General features: G+C 47.5%; 2 protein-coding genes and 1 long non-coding RNA gene across 25 annotated transcripts in view; 1 reads left to right on the forward strand and 2 right to left on the reverse strand.

Annotated features, from left to right (window-relative positions):
* Nucleotides 1-758, reverse strand: part of PKM (pyruvate kinase M1/2) — a 32980-nt gene extending 32222 nt beyond the window's left edge. The window contains exon 1 of one of the 4 annotated variants that reach the window (XM_066278004.1): nt 617-758. The gene's annotated coding sequence lies outside the window, so the exon portion shown is untranslated. Of the gene's footprint in view, nt 1-420; nt 593-616 lie in introns of those variants that run through there. The other 3 variants (XM_066278002.1, XM_066278006.1, XM_066278005.1) reach the window with 3 other exon arrangements.
* A 72-nt stretch (nt 759-830) lies between these two features.
* The window catches only part of LOC136336384 (uncharacterized), a 29661-nt gene continuing 12239 nt past the window's right edge, over nt 831-18252 (forward strand). The window contains exon 1 of the long non-coding RNA XR_010731438.1: nt 831-1225. This is a non-coding gene — a long non-coding RNA (uncharacterized lncRNA). The remainder of the gene's footprint in view (nt 1226-18252) is intronic.
* Nucleotides 10444-18252, reverse strand: part of PARP6 (poly(ADP-ribose) polymerase family member 6) — a 33756-nt gene continuing 25947 nt past the window's right edge. For 19 of the 20 annotated variants that reach the window (XM_066277993.1, XM_066277992.1, XM_066278001.1 and 16 more), the window contains 6 exons: nt 18104-18176; nt 17325-17394; nt 11852-11931; nt 11392-11455; nt 11140-11224; nt 10444-10807 (listed from right to left, as the gene is read on the reverse strand). In XM_066277993.1, the coding sequence (XP_066134090.1) occupies nt 10705-10807; nt 11140-11224; nt 11392-11455; nt 11852-11931; nt 17325-17394; nt 18104-18176 (475 nt within the window). In that variant the 3' untranslated portion in view covers nt 10444-10704. Of the gene's footprint in view, nt 10808-11139; nt 11225-11391; nt 11456-11851; nt 11932-17324; nt 17395-18103; nt 18177-18252 lie in introns of those variants that run through there. The other variant, XR_010731437.1, reaches the window with a different exon arrangement.

Raw genomic sequence — 18252 nt, forward strand, 5'->3', positions numbered from 1 at the left:
AATGGGAGCTGGGGAGCGGCGGAGCAGTCAGACGTGACCAGAACGGAGTGGGAGGGGCGAGGATCGCGAGGCGCGGAGGACAGGGATGCGCAGGGGTGGACGTGACCAGAATGGAGGAGAGGGCGCGAACCCGAGCATGAATGGGGTAGGGGTAGGCATGCAGCGTGCACCGGGCCTGCGTGCGGAGGGTCGCAGAGGAGCTAGAGGGGTTTCATTGGGAGGTAAGGAAAGCATCAAAAAGAGGAGACACGGGTAGGTTCCAGACAGGGGGCTAATGGAGTAGCATTAAAGACGCAAAGGGGGGGAGGCGAGCGAGGGCGCACGGAGGGAGGCGGAAGGGAGCAGATGAGGAGGAATGTAGGGAGGCGAAGATGGGACCAGATGCGGGTAGGAGCTGGGGCAGGAGAGGAGCTGGCTGACCTATCAGACTCTGGAAGCAGGAGCCGGAGCCTTTGAAGAGCAGGCCCTGGGCGCGAGCAGCCTCTCCCTACCGGACCCAACCAGGTCCAAGATGCCCAGGATCGCGCGCTGCCGCGGAACGGGCGCCGGGATTGCGCGCTCGCTGGGGCGAAAGAGCCCAGGTGGGCACGGAGGGCCGAGCGCGGTCCCCGCTCACCTCCGGTGTGGTCCGGTTCAAGTTCCTGCACAGAAGTCCCAAAGCTCCGACGGCGTCGCCTCCAGTGCGGAGTCGGCGGTCCCAGCCTCAAGGTTATCCTGCTGAGGCGCCGCAATCCCTCCGCCGCCCCGCCCCCACCAAGTCAGCTTCCTGTTCGCCCGGCCCGGCCCCACCCCCCACTGCGCACCCACACGGAACCGTCACTTCGGGAGGAGGTGCCGCGAAACCCAAATGGGCAGGCAGATTGCCCTTTTGTGGAGGACTACATTCTGCGGCGGAAGGACACAGCACATAAAATGTCGGCCGAACGCTCGGTAGCGACCAATGGAGAAGCGGAGGGACGAACGGGCCCGCCCCCCGAGCTATGGAGACTTGCTTCCCAGACCCCCGGGCGCCTGGGCCACCTGTTGCCACCAGTTGTCACGCTGTAGGAGGGAGAACCTCTTGACCCTCGGTCCAGGCCTCCCCAGTTGCCCTCGCCTATTAGGGCGGTGCCCAGATGGATGGGTCCCCGGGCAGCGTGCCCCCAGCGCCACCCCACGACTCCCCACCCTCCGGGCGTCCGCCCCCGCGGGGACTTGGTGAGCCTGAGATAGGATCAGAAAGAAGGTAGGAAGAGATGGAGATCCGTGGGATGGTTGGAAGTCGGCCCGCTCCGGGGCTCTTGGGCACGGGAATGGGGGTAGGGTGAACTTGGAAGGGAGGATGTGCGTGGCGCGGGAGCGCGAGGTCCTTCTGCTTTCTGGGGTGGAACAAGGCAGGGCGACCTGGGGCCATGTGACTTAGCAGGGGCTAGAATCCCCGAGAGCAGAAAGCACATAGAAGGTATTAATATTAGTGCAGAATGGGCCATCAGGAAATACTAAGTCAGGACGTGAGAACCGATGATCTTTGAAGGAGTCGGCACTTCTGCTTCCAACCTTGTGTATTTAAATCAGTATTGTTGCTTTTTCTTACATCTTTCTCCAAGGCATTTTCCAGTGTCTCTCAGTAATTAGCCAACAATCATAGATCACAGTAGTTGTCAATGAAATAGCCGTTAACCCTTGCTTTTGTTCAGCCAAGTTTTGAGAGCAGATACAATGTTGCTTCATTCAAAAGTGTGAAGACTCTTAGGTTCTTAGTGTTTCCTGGAAAATGAGACTAATGGGTGTGACTTGCTCAGGCAGACACCCTTCCTGCCACTGAATCACAGGCCTTCATTACACTTTCCTTTATCTCAGATAAGCACCAGGAGAAAGTGAGCCTAATAGTAAATTTGAGATTAAAATTTTTTAATTTTTTCTGTGAGACTATTCCAGTCCCTTAGTTGAAGATAGGAAGTAAATGCTTGTTTATTGAAGTGGTGAGAGCACGTGAAGTTGTTGAGAGGGGAAAAGGCCATGTTCTACAAGGGAGAATTATATTCCTATGAGTAGCATAAATGGCCCTTTCTGGTCCCTGAGCTAAGGATGAACTAAATACAGTAGTGGACAACACTTGTGGGGATGGAGGACTGAGGGCAGTTAGTGGTCTGGTCAATGCTCTACTGTATTGCATTTTAAAGTTCTAAATCTAGTCCTGGGAGAGTGGCTCAGTTGGTTCAAGTGTCAACCTGATATGCCAAGGTTATGGGTTCCATCCATGGTCAGGGCACTTAAAAGAATCAACCAATGGCCTGACCTGTGATGGCGCAGTGGATAAAGCGTCGACCTGGGATGCTGAGGTTGCCTGTTCAAAACCCTGGGCTTGCCTGGTCAAGGCACATATAGGAGTTGATGCTTCCTGCTCCTCCCCCTTCTCTCCTCTCTGAAATGAATAAATAAAGTATTAAAAAAAAAGAATCAACCAATGAATGCATAAATAAGTGGAACAACAAATCGATGTTCCTCTCGCTCCCTTTCTTTCTAACATCAATAAATTTAAATAAATAAATAGCCTGATCAGGCAGTGGTGCAGCAGATCAAGCGTCAGACTGGGACGCAGAGGACCTAGGTTCAAAACTCCAAGGTCACGGCTTCAGCATGAACTTATCTGGTTCAAGCAAGGCTCACCAGCTTGAGCCCAAGGTCGCCGGCTAGAACAAGGGGTCACTTGCTCCGCTCTAGCCCCCTGGTCAAGGCACATATGAGAAAGGAATCAATGAACAACTAAGATTCCACGAAGAATTGATGCTTCTCATCTCTCTCCTTCCTGTCTGTCTGTCCCTATCTGTCTCGGCCTGTCTTTGTCACACACACACACAAAATTTAAAAAGGGTTCTAAATCTAGATATATTTTCAATATTGAAATGCGTATCTGTTAAACTGGAGAGTTGGTGGCAAACTATTGCCCTTTGGTTGCAGATATTGATCATCCAACAGTATAAAAATGCTGTCTACATTACATGCATAGTGGAAATTTGTCACACGGAGTTTAAGATTATTGTTTTGCTGAAACGCAACATAGTATAGAAGAAAATTTGGGTTCCATCAGATCTTAGTTCCAACACCACACACTAGCCCTATGACTATATCCTGTAATTTAATGTGTAAGAGTCCAGTTCCTTAAAAGTAAACTGAAGACAAGACCTGCCTCCTAGCGTGGGGTTTGATCAGATGGTGTGTGTGTATGAGTATAGCAAAGTGCCCAGTAGGCATCCTCTTTTTTTGGGCATTGACCAGTCCTGGAGGGTTGTCCTCATGACTGGTGCCAGGACATCTTTCTGAATTCAAGTAACCTGGTTTGCCTTTCTGTTGGCCATCCTCCTGAATCTTCACTCCCTTGACCCAGCACTAGAGGGTCTACAGGAAACAGACTCCTAGAAGCCAGGCCCCTTCCCCTTGAGCCAGCCCTTGCATGGTGCTCACTGACCCGGCAGGATGGGCATGGGAGCTGCTTGATTCCCTGGACGGCGTGTGAGTGAGGATGTCAGTTGCTATGTTACTTGTTTGGATTCTGGGCCACAGAACCACAGAATCTGGAGTTGAATGGTTTAACTCTTCAAAGGCCATTTGGAGTCCCTGGTGGGGTAGGTATGTCAGCATATGATACTGGACATAATCTTGGAGCCCAAAGATGAACTTTGGCCCTGGTTACAGCCTTTAGCATTATGTGACTGACCTCTTGGCTTCTGCCTGAAACAGCCATGTTATTTCTCTCTTAGGGCAATACAGATCTCCAGGGCAGCCCGCAGGCCCTGGTGTCAGGACTATAGCAGAAATACTTATCACTGTGGACTTTATATATATGCCTGTTCCAGATCCAGACCAAGAAGACCTTTACATTTATCCGTGCCTTCCTTCAGACTCCCAAGAACCCACCAGGGGGGCATAAAATCTTTTTTTTTTTTTTTTCTGAAGCTGGAAACAGGGAGAGACAGTCAGACAGACTCCCGCATGCGCCCGACCGGGATCCACCCGGCACGCCCACCAGGGGCGATGCTCTGCCCACCAGGGGGCGATGCTCTGCCCATCCTGGGCGTCGCCATGTTGCGACCAGAGCCACTCTAGTGCCTGAGGCAGAGACCACAGAGCCATCCCCAGCGCCCGGGCCATCTTTGCTCCAATGGAGCCTTGGCGGCGGGAGGGGAAGAGAGAGACAGAGAGGAAAGCGCGGCGGAGGGGTGGAGAAGCAAATGGACGCTTCTCCTATGTGCCCTGGCCGGGAATCGAACCCAGGTCCTCCGCACGCTAGGCCGACACTACCGCTGAGCCAACCGGCCAGGGCTTAAAATCTTAATCCCAGAATTCCCTCCAAAAAAAATCCTAGACAGAAGAGGAAGTTGGTCTTCTGGAGTTAGGGCTAAAGAGAGAACAGCTTGTCTTGGAAAGGGAAGGTTTTGTGAAGGAAGAGATGGAGGGTTGCTTAGGATAAGGAGGGGGATGGGGATGGAAAGGCGCAATGAAGAATGGAGAAAGGAGCAATGAAGAATGTCTTCTGAATGCAATTGTGTATTTACGTATTTCTCCTGAAAAAGTGCTCCATCAGCACATAGAAGCAAGAGGGAAGAAGCAAAAGTATGGCCTCTGCCAAGGTGACTGTCCAGGACTGCTAGGGCTCAAAGGACAAGCCTCCTTGGGACGGGTTAACCTTGTCCACAAGAGGCCCTGTGCTCTCTACCTCTTCCCTGCAAGTGTAGCCAGAGCTCAGGCTTCCTAACATGCAAATATAAGCAGATCCTATTCCCTAAAAGTAACCAAGATTTGGAAGACCAAGGAAAGCATCAGTGAACAGTGGATCAAGTGCCCCTTCCCCGGGAAGTCCTCCTGCTACAGTCCAATCCAAGTCTGCTTTTTTCCTTGGCACCATGCCTCTAGTGTTCACCTCCCTACTTCATTGGCAGCTAGCAAACCTCACCCACTTATCACCAAAATGACAGCTAGGACTAAGGAGACTTTGGTCTTTCTCCTAGGTAAAATAATTTTGGTAGGCAACGCTTTAACTTAGGGTGGCATCTTTGGCCTCATTGTAGGTTCTGAGATATTTATGGAAAGTCCTGTACTCCAGAGAGAATGATGCCCCTTCAAATGACTTGGAGCCTACTTTATTCCCACCCCTTCTGGGGGGAGGTTTCTGGGGGAATTCTGTGACACCTGAATTCCTTCCCACCAATCCCAAATAGGGCCCAGAAGTAAGGCATCTTCCAAAACTCCATCCGAGAATCCACCCTGTGAGAAGCTGGTAAGTAACCAGTCATGACTCAGCACCAGACTCTCTTCCTCTCCCTGCTGCCTGGGATGAAAGGCAGAATCCAGCAGGAGGCTCCTCCTCTATGATGGCTACATCCTCACCACCAACTGAGTCATGGCCACACCCCACATGAAAGGAAAATTACCAGGAGAGGGAAGGAGGAAGTTAAGCTCCCAAACCAGAAATCATAGCCATCTACGCTCCACCTGAAACTATATAATTGAGGAAAATGGTTCTTTTTGCCTGACTGTGGTGGTGCAGTGGACAGGGTGTCTGCCTGGAACGCTGAGGCTTCAGATTGCTGGAACAGAACTTGAGGCTTGCCTGATCAGGGCACATGTGACACATGCTTTCTGCTCCTCTCCCCTGCCTTTCTTTCTCTCTCCATAAATCAGTAAATAAAATCTTTAAAAAGAAAAATTTGTTCTTTTGCTGGCCCTGGCCCCTCAGTAAGCATGTCTAGGTCTACATGAAGTAAGGCTGCTTGAGCCCAAGACTCCAGGAAAGGGAGGAAGCCACTCTCAACCTCTGTGTGCAGTATTTGTAATAGCCTTGGCCTCTGAGTACAGTCTTACTCAGACCTGGCTTTCACAGCCCCCTGCCTCCGAGGGTAGCTAGACCTGGGTGGGGGAAAGGGCAGTACTTCCCTAACTCCCCCCCCCCCCCCCCGTTTCCCTGCAATAAAAGCATTCTTGTAGGGTTTTAATTAGATTTGTTTTACAACATACATGTTTTGAATTTTTTCAGCTATGATTATGTGTGGTTTTCAAACATTTCAGATTCAAACAGTCCTGTTGCTTTCACATGGAACCCTATATAATAGGGTTCATTAAGCCCTCAATGTCATCAGTAGCTTTCTGTGACTAAGCAAAACAGCACGCAACTAGACCAATTTTACTATAGGCTAATTGATATAAACAAGAGTTAAGTTCTATGGCACCTCATCAACATTATAGACATGTTATTTTAGGGCCTGTTGTATTTAATTTCATTATAATTTTTTGACAAAAAAAGATCATGCATATGTTCTTTAAAAAAAACCAAAAACATGCCTGACCTATGGTGGCGCAGTGGATAAAGCATCAACCTGGAAATGCTGAGGTTGCCGGTTCGAAACCCTGGGCTTGCCTGGTCAAGGCACATATGGGAATTGATGCTTCCTGCTCCTCCCCCTCTCTGTCTCTCCTCTCTCTCTCTCTCTGTCTCTCCCTCTCCTCTCTAAAAAAATGAAAAAAAAAAAAAAAAGCCTGACCTGTGGTGGCACAGTGGATCAAGCGTTGACCTGGAAATGCTGAGGTCACCGGTTCGAAACCCTGGGCTTGCCTGGTCAAGGCACATATGGGAGTTGATGCTTCCAGCTCCTCCCCACCTTCTCTGTCTCTCTCTTCTCTCTCTCCCTCTCTGTCTCTCTCTCTCTCCCTTTCTCTCTCCTCTCTAAAATGAATAAAAACAAATAAACAAACAAAAACAACAGTAACACCCACCTGACCGGTGATGGCACAGTGCATAGAGCCTCGACCTGGGATGCTGAGGTCCCAGGTTCAAAACCTCAAGGTTGCCAGCTTGAGTGCAGGCTCATCTGGCTTGAGCATGGGATCATCGACATGGTGTCATGGTTACTGGCTTAAGCCCAAGGTCACTGGCTCTGCTAGTACCCTCATCCCTGGTCAAGGCACTTATGAGAAGCAATCAATGGACTAGCCCTGGCCGGTTGGCTCAGCAGTAGAGTGTTGGCTCAGCGTGTGGAAGTCCCAGGTTCGAGTCCCAGTCAGGGCCCACAGGAGAAACGCCCATCTGCTTCTCCACCCTTCCCCCCTCCTTCTTCTATTTCTCTCTTCCTCTCCCGCAGCCAAGGCTCCATTGGAGCAAAGTTGGCCTGGGCGCTGAGGACGGCTCCATGGCCTCCGCCTCAGGCGCTAGAATGGCTCCAGCCACAACAGAGCAACGCCCCAGATGGGCAGAGCATCACTTCCTGGTGGGCATGCCAAGTGGATCCTGGTTGGGCACATGCGAGAGTCTGACAGCCTCCCCACTTCTACCTTCGGAAAAATACAAAAAAAAAAGAACTAAAGTGATACAACTAAGAGTTGGTACTTCTCATCTCTCCCTCCCACCCCCTCAGAAAAAAAGAAAAGAGTAACGTGTTGAGTTTTTCTGCTAATATACCCTGTTCATTACCTCTCATTCCATCATTTACTAATACTTGCTATGCCACTGATAAAGAAAAATTATAATAAATGCTATGCCACTGGTAAATTATAATAAATGCTGAGAAAAATCTATTGACAATTTCTGAAAATAGAGCAAAAATGTTATGCCATTTGAGTCATCAAGCACCTCAGTTCAGCTGTCCGAACAGCAGTCGGAGCAGTTTGAGAACCTCAGGGGAAGTAAAAGAATGGTTAAGAGCTCAGGTCCTGGAGTTGGGCAGGTCTGGTTAAATCCTAGCCTTGCAACTAACCAGCTGTGAGACCTTAAACACATGAAGATCTCTAGAGAAAACTATCTTCCACCTTTTGTTGTTAGTATTAAACACAACATTTGTAAAACTTGTACAGAAACTTGTAAATCTAGTACAGAACCAGACTAGCCATTCTAGAGTCAGGTTGCCTTTCAGTTATTAGTGTGGAATGGCAAAGCACTTATCCTCTGTCTCTATTTTCTCATCTATAAAATGGGAATGATTGCACCTACTTTATAGACTTGTTATAAGAATATTAGTCAATACCTGTAGAGAGCTGGCCCTGGCCCATTGACTCAGCGGTAGAGCGTTGGCCTGGCGCGCGGGGGACCTAGGTTCGATTCCTGGCCAGGGCACATAGGAGAAGCGCCCATTCGCTTCTCCACCCCCCCTCCTTCCTCTCTGTCTCTCTCTTCCCCTCCCGCAGCCAAGGCTCCATTGGAGCAAAGATGGCCCAGGCGCTGGGGATGGCTCCTTGGCCTCTGCCCCAGGCGCTAGAGTGGCTCTGGTCGCGGCAGAGCGATGCCCCAGAGGGGCAGAGCATCGCCCCCTGGTGGGCAGAGTGTCGCCCCTGGTGCGCGTGCCGGGTGGATCCCGGTCGGGCGGATCCCGGGCGCATACGGGAGTCTGTCTCTCCCGTTTCCAGCTTCAGAAAAATACAAAAAAAAACCCCCAAAACAATACCTGTAGAGAGCTTAAAACAATACTAAGCACTTGGTAAACCAATGTGTTAGCCACATTGTATACTTAGCCAATGCTTAGTGTAATGTCTAGTGCCTACCTAGTAAAAACTAAATGTTAGCTATCTCCAATACTGTACAAAGAAGCTGCAAACGTTGTACCAGGAGGCAGGAATGTCAATTAGGGTGGACTCCCTGATGGGGTCATTTACTAAGTGAAGAGGATTTCTGCTAGACCTGAAACCAAAACGGGAAGAGAATCTTACTAGCTGACTTGTGGAGTCTAAATGTCTTGATCTAAAACGGTTAAGTTAAAGAAAGAGTTCCTAGGGGGATAGACCTTAAGAGTGGTACTTCCTGCCTGACCTGTGGTGGCACAGTGGATGGAGTGACGACCAGGAAAGCTGAGGTCATCAGTTAGAAACCCCAGGCTTGCCTGGTCAAGGCACATATGAGAGAGTTAATGAACAACTAGAGTGAAACAACTATGAGTTGAGGCTTCTCTCTCTCTCTAAAAGTCAATAAATATATATATTTTAAATTTTATTCTTAAGTGACAGGCAGGGAGGCAGAGGGACAGACTCCCACAGGAGGCAAAGAAGGATCCATCCAGCAAGCCCCCATCTGGTGATGCTTTGCCCATCTGGGGCCATTGCTCCATTGCTCTACAACCAGCTATTTCAGTGCCTGAGGCGAGGCCATGGAGCCATCATCAGCACCCGGGGCCAGCGCACATGAATCAATCAATCCAAGGCTGCAGGAGGGGAAGACAGAGAGAAGGGAGAGGTGGAGGGGTGGAGAAGATGGTCGCTTCTGTGTACCCTAACCAGGAATCGAACCCAGGACATCCACACACTAGGCCGACATTCTACCACTAAGTCAACCTGCCAGGGCAATAAATAAAATCTTAAAAAATAAAAAAATAAAAATGGTACAGTACTTGTAAGTGAAGGAAGTCCGGAACTAAGGAACTACAAAGCAGGTAAGGAACTCAGGCAAAGAAGGGCATCTCCCAAGCAGGGAGATGTAATGAAATAATGGATCTAGCGCAGAATTTGTCAGTCAAGATGCTGTAACAGAATAAAAAACCTATACAAGCAGAAAAAAAAAGACTTTGTTTTATTGCACTTCACAGCTTTTTCTTTTTAATCGAAGGCAATACCCTTCCTCCATCAACAAAAAGATTGCAACTACTTTACTGCAGTTACTTGGCTTTACTGCAGTGGTCTGGAGCTGACCCACAGTTATTGCCAATGTGTGCCTGCACTTGGAAAGCTGGGCTTGTTTAAATGCTGGAGAAGTTTTTTGCTGCGATTACTGACATTCTCCATTATAGTCTCAAACTATTTGGCAGTGTCCAACCTGTCCGTTACCTGTCTCTGTAGGTACATGGAGCTCAGCCCGAAAGACCAGCAGAGGTTGGCAATGCAGATTCCAGTAGGGAGATGGAGTTCACTGAAATAGACCTGTTAACAGCTCTCCTCCCTTGCCTGAATGGCTGGCTTTGGAGGATCTGGACAGGGTTTCATTATGGGAGGCTACATTTCCTTAGGAACTCTTTATAGATTTCAAATTAGAGATAAACCCAACTTCCTGTACCTGCCAGCTCTCTCTCCACCTCTCTATTTCAAAGTAGCTGTAAGGAGAGGAGTGAGGGCCCCGCCCCTGAGATACAGAGCTAGGGAGAATGGGTAGGTTTTGTGCAGAAAGCAGAGGTTCTAATGTGACCTGATTTCCAGAGGTAGGAAATCTGAGCTGCTCTGGCTTTGTGGTCCTTTTAAATCCTGAGGAACAGCTCATCAGTGGTATTGTGTTCTGTATCTGTCTCAGTTGGTGTCATCTGCATAACTGTCCATTTCCCTTCATCTAATCCCCGGATTGAAATGTTGACAGATCTGTAGCACACTGCACTAGACAGACTCAGCTTTGACTGCATCCACCCTAAATAATCCCAACCCTTGCAAGAGTCTAGTCTCCTCACCCCAATTTGGCGCTTGCGGCAGATACTGGGCCAAAGCCAGTCAGACCACAGTGATCGTATCCAGTCCACAGCACCTTCCATTTTATTGTTTTATTTACAAACGGTAAAGTCAACTGGGAAAATTGGGGATGGGGGTCAGTCTGGGCCAACCCGATGTAGAGTGGTTCCTGGGTCAATCACCATGAAGGCCACCTCTTCTATCCTTTCCCTGCCCCTTGAATCCTCAGGGCAGCCTTGCCTGCTGCTCCTGAGCCCTTTGACAAGGGCAGATGGGTCCTGGGGGAATGGGTAGCACGAGCATGAGGGCTGGGCCCCCTCAGTTTGTGTAAACCTGAGTTCCAATCACACGCATGATCTCCTTCTGTATCTTGGGGTCCTGAGTATTAATGTTGGCATCGCCCACCTGACCATCCTCATATCTGCCAAAGATAGGACAAGTGTAAGCACAGAGGCAGAACATGACAGAAATAATAACTAGTGGAACGGTATTTGGAGCTGGGCCATCCCATCCCAGAAGTAAAAACTCTTTCTTGGTTCTCCTCAGGGTCAAAGAGATTCAACTCATTTGGTTTCTTCTCCACAGACCCTGATCTGTAGGCATCCTGGCCTCCAAAGGAAGTCACAGTGCCAGCTACATTCAGGTCCCCGGGGGCAAGCCTCAGATAGCAGACATAACTCTCCAGTGGTCACAAACCAACACATCCCATCCTCTCTCCCCAGAACAATCCGCAAGGCATGCTCCTAGACTCACACAAAGAAGAACCGTGTGCAGACATGGTCGGACACAGGGCACACCCAGATATTCCCATGCTTCTGGAGGTCTTTAGATGTAATCACTGAGAAGAAGGGGACCAGAAGTTACAAATATGATGCTTAGGTCACTCCAGGTAGGGGAGGGAAGCCATGATGCTTCAACATCACCCTGGGCTGGATCATGTGCCACAGCTGCACCAAAAACAAAGGCTGGGGACCCAGAAAAGCAGGGACTGGGTGAGCCACCTACCTTCACAAAGTGCTATACAGTTTAGATTTCGACTCTGCAGGAACCTCGACTGAATAGACCGGGTCTGGAGGGGAAAGAGCAGAGACAAGTGGGCTGTTAAGCTTCTCCAGCAGGGGCTGGTTGGCTGGGGATAGGTGGAGTCAGGGATATCCTGGGCTCCCAGCCACCCCCTCCACACACATACAGATTTCACTTTCCCATAACCAGTCCGGATAAGCCCATAGCCTCCATCTCCACATTTTCATGTCACTGCATTTTTTCATAAACTCAGTCTCTGCTTTCATACTCATGACAGGATACTTATAATTCTGGAAGTGTGTTTATCTTAGAACGCACCAATTCCTTCAGATGATCTTCAAACTACCCATCACCCCCACTATTATTTCCCCATCCCTCTCTGTAGCTGACACATCTCAGGAGATGGGTCCTGCCTCCCTGGAGCAGGGCCAATTAATACTACCTGGGGGATGGTATTCATCCTGTTGTATCTCTGGACCAGCTCATCCTTGGAAGGCATCCTGTGCTGTCCTTTTCCCATTCCTATAATGGAACAGCAAGCCCAGTTCATTCACCTATTCCTTTACCAAACATTTACTCATGTGCTTACCATGTGCCAGCACTGAGCTACACACTTGGCACACAGTGGTAAGTAAAACAAACCAGGTGTCTTTCCTCACAAAATTTGGTCTCGTGGAGGGCAAGTAATTGCAACACAGTATGGCACCTGTTGTGAGGGAGGATGCAGAGCCCATGTAAGCCAAGGCAGAGGAGGAAACCAGCCTAGGGGCTTGAAGATGGTGATAGCCAGCTGGGAGCTCTAGTATGAGAGCAAGCGAGCTACATGAGGAGGGGTGGCATCCTGGGCAGAGGTAATAGGATGTGGGAGGCCTGGAGATGAACAGCAGCATGCCTAGTTTACACACAGCAGCGGCAAGAGCTGGTGTCTGAGAGGTGGGTTTGGGTCAGGTCAGGCAGGCCTTGTCAGCCGTGCTAAGGTATCTAGAGTTCATCCTGAGAACATCAGGGAATCACTCAAGGGTTCTACAATAAGGGAGTAACACGTGATATAAGACAGGAATGAGGGGCCCAGGTCAGTGGTGACATCTGGTCAGATGCAAGGCTGAGTGATATGAGCAGAGAGGAAGCAAGCAGAGCAAGTCCGATCTGGCCTGGTCTCAAATGACATTAAGCACTGTGACCAGAGTCACTCAGAAGAACAGAGAGAAAGCAGAGCAGGGAAGTGGTAATTTCCCACCAATAAGCCCACATGGCAGAAACCTTAAAGAATCCTGCTCCCTTCAGAAAGTCTCCCCATACTTGAGAACAATGGTGCCCCTTCTCTTCAGTTTCCAACCTAACCTAAACCCATAAATCCTCCACCAGCCTCACCCCCAGTGAATGGTTCTGTTCATGACATCAACAGACTCATTCCTGGTTTTTCTGGTTTAGATACTAAAGAGTACTGTGTAGCCCTCCTCCCAGCTCTCTGTGGCCTGTGATCAGGACTTCAGGCTCCATGCTCGGCTTCAGCACAGTCTGGTCTTCGGTCTTATGTGCATGCACATGTGTCAGAGAGGAAGACAGAGGATGAAGATGGGAAGTGATGCTGACACTTCGCTGCTCAGGCTGTCAATTCGACCATGCACTCACAGGAAAGCCCTGTGACAGAATGATGGCCTGAACAACACTCAGGGCAAGGAGAGCTTCAAGACTTGAAGTGCTAATTTCTCCCTCTTACACTCACTACCCGTTTCCACCTTCTCCATTAGCCTGAGCTATGTTTAGCTCTCCATCCAAACATGATGTTCTCAGCTTCGGTATTTCAGTGCAAGATTCTGAGAGAAATTGCCACTCAGGTTCTACTCCAGGGGACAGAAAAGAACAATCCGATTTCTATGACTGGTCTCAGAGATGGCCCTGATGATGTACTATAAATCTTGTCCCATCTCAATCTTGTTGCACACTGTCCTGTCCAGACTACCCCAGGGATGTTCGGTCAGTTTCCCAAGACCAGACATGATGGCTGGATAGTCCCCGGATGTTTTGTGTCTGGAATATATATTTATTGCAAGTGTCTAACAGGACTGAACAGATGGCATTTACCAACCCTTTCTCACTGGCTCTCATCTGAACCCACATACTCTGGCCAAGTCACTGGAGGCTCTGCTAGTAATCACACTGCTAAACTAATCACACTGGGACAAAGACAGAAACTGAGGAACCTAGACAAAAAAGCCAAAAAGACTACCCCAACACCTCCCCACATCAGACCTCACACAGAATAAGGTCCATGTGCACATTTAATAACTACTTATTGGACGCTAATATCCTGTGTGGCTAAATCCTAACATTTGGTTCATAACACACTCTCATTTATTTAATAGGACAATGAATATGTACAGACCCAACTTAAGAACGAAACCCAAGAACTAAATCACTGGTAACGTACATCTTTGTACTCCTATCCCATCCCAAATATCTGCTTCCCCTTGGAAGGTGGCCACCATTCTGAAATTTACTTTATCGAACACACACACTCCTACATAATGTTTATTGTGTGTGTGTGTGTGTGTGTGTGAGACAAGAGAGTCAGAGAGAGGGACAGACAGACAGGAAGGGAGAGAGATGAGAAACATCAATTCTTCATTGCAGCTCCTTAGTTGTTCAGTGATTGCTTTCCCGTATGTGCCTTGACTGGGGGGCTACAGCAGAGGCAGTGACCCCTTGCTCAAGCCAGCAATCTTGGGCTTAAGCCAGTGACCTCTGTGTTCAAGCCAGCGACCATGGGGTCACGTCAACGATCCCTCACTCAAGCTGGTGAGCCTGCGCTCAATCTGGCGACCTCAGGGTCTCGAACCTGGGTCGTCCGTGTCCCAGTCCAACACTCTAACCACTGTGCCACCACCTGGTCAGGCAATTTTGTTTGCACTTGAACAATATAAAACATGCAGGATGTTTCTGGGCTTACTTGTTTTACTTAAGATTTTTCCATGTTCAATGCGCGTTCATTCTCATTGCTAAGTAATAATCAGCTGTGAGGATGTGTTACAATGCATTCACCCATTCTCCTGATGATGAGTATCTGGGTTGTTTCCAGGGTTTGTTGTTGCAAACAGTATTGCTTTGAAGGCTGTGTATGCTCTTTGGGTGCACACATGCAGGAACAAAAACGCTGGGTCACTGGGATAAAACTTCCCAGCTTTAATACCAAATTTAACCCCAAGTGGTCAGACCACTTTACGTCCCCATGAGTAATAAGAGAGATCCTGCAGAGGTGGTCTCATATGTCTTAGCTTTTGCTAATCCATATGGGTGCTAAAATGCTAAGTCATTTTGGTGCTGGTTTTATTGCCCTGATTAATAGTGGTTAAGCAGCTTTTCATATTTTTTGGTCATTTCTTTAGTTGACATGCGTGTTCATGTCACCTGCCTATTTTTCTATTGGGTTGTCTTTTTCTTATTGATTTGTAAAAATTTTTTAAATATATTTTTATTACTAATCTTCTCTGGTTACAGGTGTTATAAATGTCCTCTGGTTTCTAGCTTGTCTTTTCACTTTTTTAGGATGTCCTCTGATAGAAGTTTTTAGTTTTAATAAAGTCAAATTTACCAATTTGTTATGACTTATAATTCCACCTTTTTCTATTCCCTCAATGATTTTGTATAAAATTGATAATATGTTCCCTGAAAGTTTGGTTTTAAGACTGACTTAAAAACTATTTGAGCTACATGGGTTGTGTGGGTTTGGTGGGGTATGTGTGTGTGTGAAATTTTTTTTTTTCAAAGTATTTACCCATGTACACAAGCTACAAGAATTCTTGCATTTTTTTTTTCTTTACAGGGACAGAGAGAGAGAGTCAGAGAGAGGGATAGATAGGGACTGACAGGAACGGAGAGAGATGAGAAGCATAAATCATTAGTTTTTCGTTGTAACACCTTAGTTGTTCATTGATTGCTTTCTCATTTGTGCCTTGACCGTGGGCCTTCAGCAGACCAAGTAACCCCTTGCTTGAGCCAGCGACCTTGGGTCTAAGCTGGTGAGCATTTTTTTATTTTTTATTTTGCTCAAGCCAGATGAGCCTGTGCTCAAGCTGGCAACCTCGGGTCTTGAACCTGGGTCCTCTGCATCCCAGTCCAACGCTCTATCCACTGCGCCACCGCCTGGTCAGGCATGTGTGTGAAATTTTAAACTACTATTTCAATGTCTTTTTTTAAAATTATTGTTGCTTATTTTATTGATTTGAGAGAGAGAGAAATAGGAACGTTGATCTGTTCCTGCATGTGTCTTGACCGGGGATTGAACTGGCAACCTCTGTGCTTCAGGACTATGTTCCAACCAACTGAGATATCCAGCCAGGACTCAATGTCTTTTATACTTCTAGGGCTATTTAGGCTTTCTCTTTCTTCTTGAATCAGTTTTTAGTTATCTTTTTCTAGGAATTTATCCATTTTGTCAAAGTTTTCAAAGTATTGGTATAAAGCTGGCAATATTCTCCAATCAGCTTTTTAAATTTTGCTCTCTCTGTAGTTATGATCCCTTTTTCATTCATCTAATTGTGCTCTTTTCCTTCTTAATCCAACTAAGCTTTGTCTAGTTTTTTTTTGTTTGTTTGTTTTAATCTTTAAAAGAATCAACTTTTGGCTTGTTTCTATTGTACCTGCTTTTATTTGGTTCTTTTTATTTTATTTTATTTATTTATTTTTAAATTTTTATTATTTTATTTTATTTTATTTTTTTACAGAGACAGAGAGTGAGTCAGAGAGAGGGATAGACAGGGACAGACAGACAGGAACGGAGAGAGATGAGAAGCATCAATCATTAGTTTTTCATTGTGCGTTGCAACACCTTAGTTGTTCATTGATTGCTTTCTCTTATGTGCCTTGACCACGGGCCTTCAGCAGACCGAGTAGCCCCTTGCTGGAGCCAGCGACCTTGGGTTCAAGCTGGTGAGTCTTTGCTCAAACCAGATGAGCCCGCGCTCAAGCTGGCGACCTCAGGGGTCTCAAACCTGGGTCCTCCAATGCTCTATCCACTGTGCCAATGCCTGGTCAGGCAATTTTGGTACCTACCCATACTATCTCTTTTACTTTGTTTGGTTTATTCTGTTAGAGATTTTTCTAGTTCTGAGCCTCTGGACCTAGGATTTCTAATCTTTATGACAATTCTAATTCCTGGAGGATACTAGATAATAATCCATAAATACTCTAGCACTGTCCTCTCCATATAATAGACATGCAACTACAAGGTGGCCCTCCTTTAGAAAGAGACTATACAGAACAAGAACAAAAGAAGACAGAGAAGGAATTAAGACACGAACCTGGAATACTAAGAGAGTTCTAACTCAGAAACATTTTCTGAACAAGACAAAGCTGCACTCATCTCCTGACTAGAATCTGGACCTCATTCACGCCTTATCTCCCGAATAAAATGCTTTCGCTTGCATTCAATGTGATTAATATTATAGTGTGTGATTACATACAGTTTAAAAGATGGTTGACAGGGAGAACAATGTCTCCAGATGTGTAAACCAATGGAAAGGACTCAAGCCTGCAGTGTATTCGCATGTAAACTCACATGCACATGTACACACAGAATTCCTAAAAATGGGCTATTGCCAACACCAAAAATGTGGTCTACAAAAAGCCTACTTTCATTTCCTAGTTACTCCCTCACCCATTCCCAGGGTCAAGTCTCTATAATGAACAAAATCATCCCTGTGGGAAAAATGACTACCTAAGAGGGAACTAAAAAGCTTCACCCTGTGAAGAAACCAAATTTCTACTGAGAAAGTTGAGAAAGACAAACTCTGTGCCCATGAATAGGGAGGGAGCTGACACAGATCAAGTATTTGTGATGGAGGAGGAGAACAGCACAGAGCAGGTGTTCACAAAATGGATGCAATATAAATAGGTGGCCAGAGAGTATTTCTTACCTGAGTATCCAAAGGAAATACTGGAGATGGGGCTCAGGTAGATGCCTTTGCCATAGGCTGCTCCATGCAGCTTGCAGGGAAACACCAGGATGAGCAATATGAGCCTGGGCCCTCCCATGGCTGGACATTGGGCAGCCACAATGCTTATCCAGCCCTCTGTCCCTCCATTCTCTCTCAGTCAGGTAACTCTAGGCACCTACTCTTAAAAAGCCAATTATCTGAAAACCGAATGCAGGTTAATGCCTTTGTCTATGAAATACCAAAGGAGAGTATTCGGAGAGTGAAGCTTTAGAGAGTGAAGAACAGCAGAGCCACTGAGTCAGGTCCTCAGAATCCTTGCTCCTGTCCCCAGGCCTTGGTACATATGCAGATTCTCCCTATGTCCCCCCCCCAAGGAACTACAGAACAGGTAGCTAGGAAGAGGGACCATAGCTGTGCCTTGGAGTCTCACAGGGCAAAGAAGTCTCCCATATCAACTCTGAATGGTCACATACACTGAAAATTCTAATAGGCTAATTCATCTAATGGCTGCAATCAGCAATTCCTACCCCTGCCTACAGCTATATTCCCATGCCCAGAATCAACAAAAACACATCCAGGGGTAAAATATGCCCCAGCCACATTCATTCTATATGTAGTTCCAACTTCCTCCCTAGGGAAGCCACACAACAGGCTAGATCTGAGGGTGCTGAGGCAGAAACAGCCAAGAACTAGAGCAGGCTTCCCCAAACTGAGAGGGCAGGGTGGGGGCTGAGAAAGAAAAAGGGGCACAGCCTCACCTGCAGTTTGGTGTAGGATGCATTCACCAGTCCATTGCGCAGGATTGAATGCCAGTTCTCAATGTGGGACCCACTGTAAGGCAGGATAGAATACGTGTCTACTCAGAGTATGAGGTTTCCAGGAGCACTTCCAAGACTACCACTCCCAC

Source organism: Saccopteryx bilineata, chromosome 4 (assembly GCF_036850765.1).
Source record: "Saccopteryx bilineata isolate mSacBil1 chromosome 4, mSacBil1_pri_phased_curated, whole genome shotgun sequence".
Lineage (NCBI taxonomy): Eukaryota > Metazoa > Chordata > Mammalia > Chiroptera > Emballonuridae > Saccopteryx > Saccopteryx bilineata.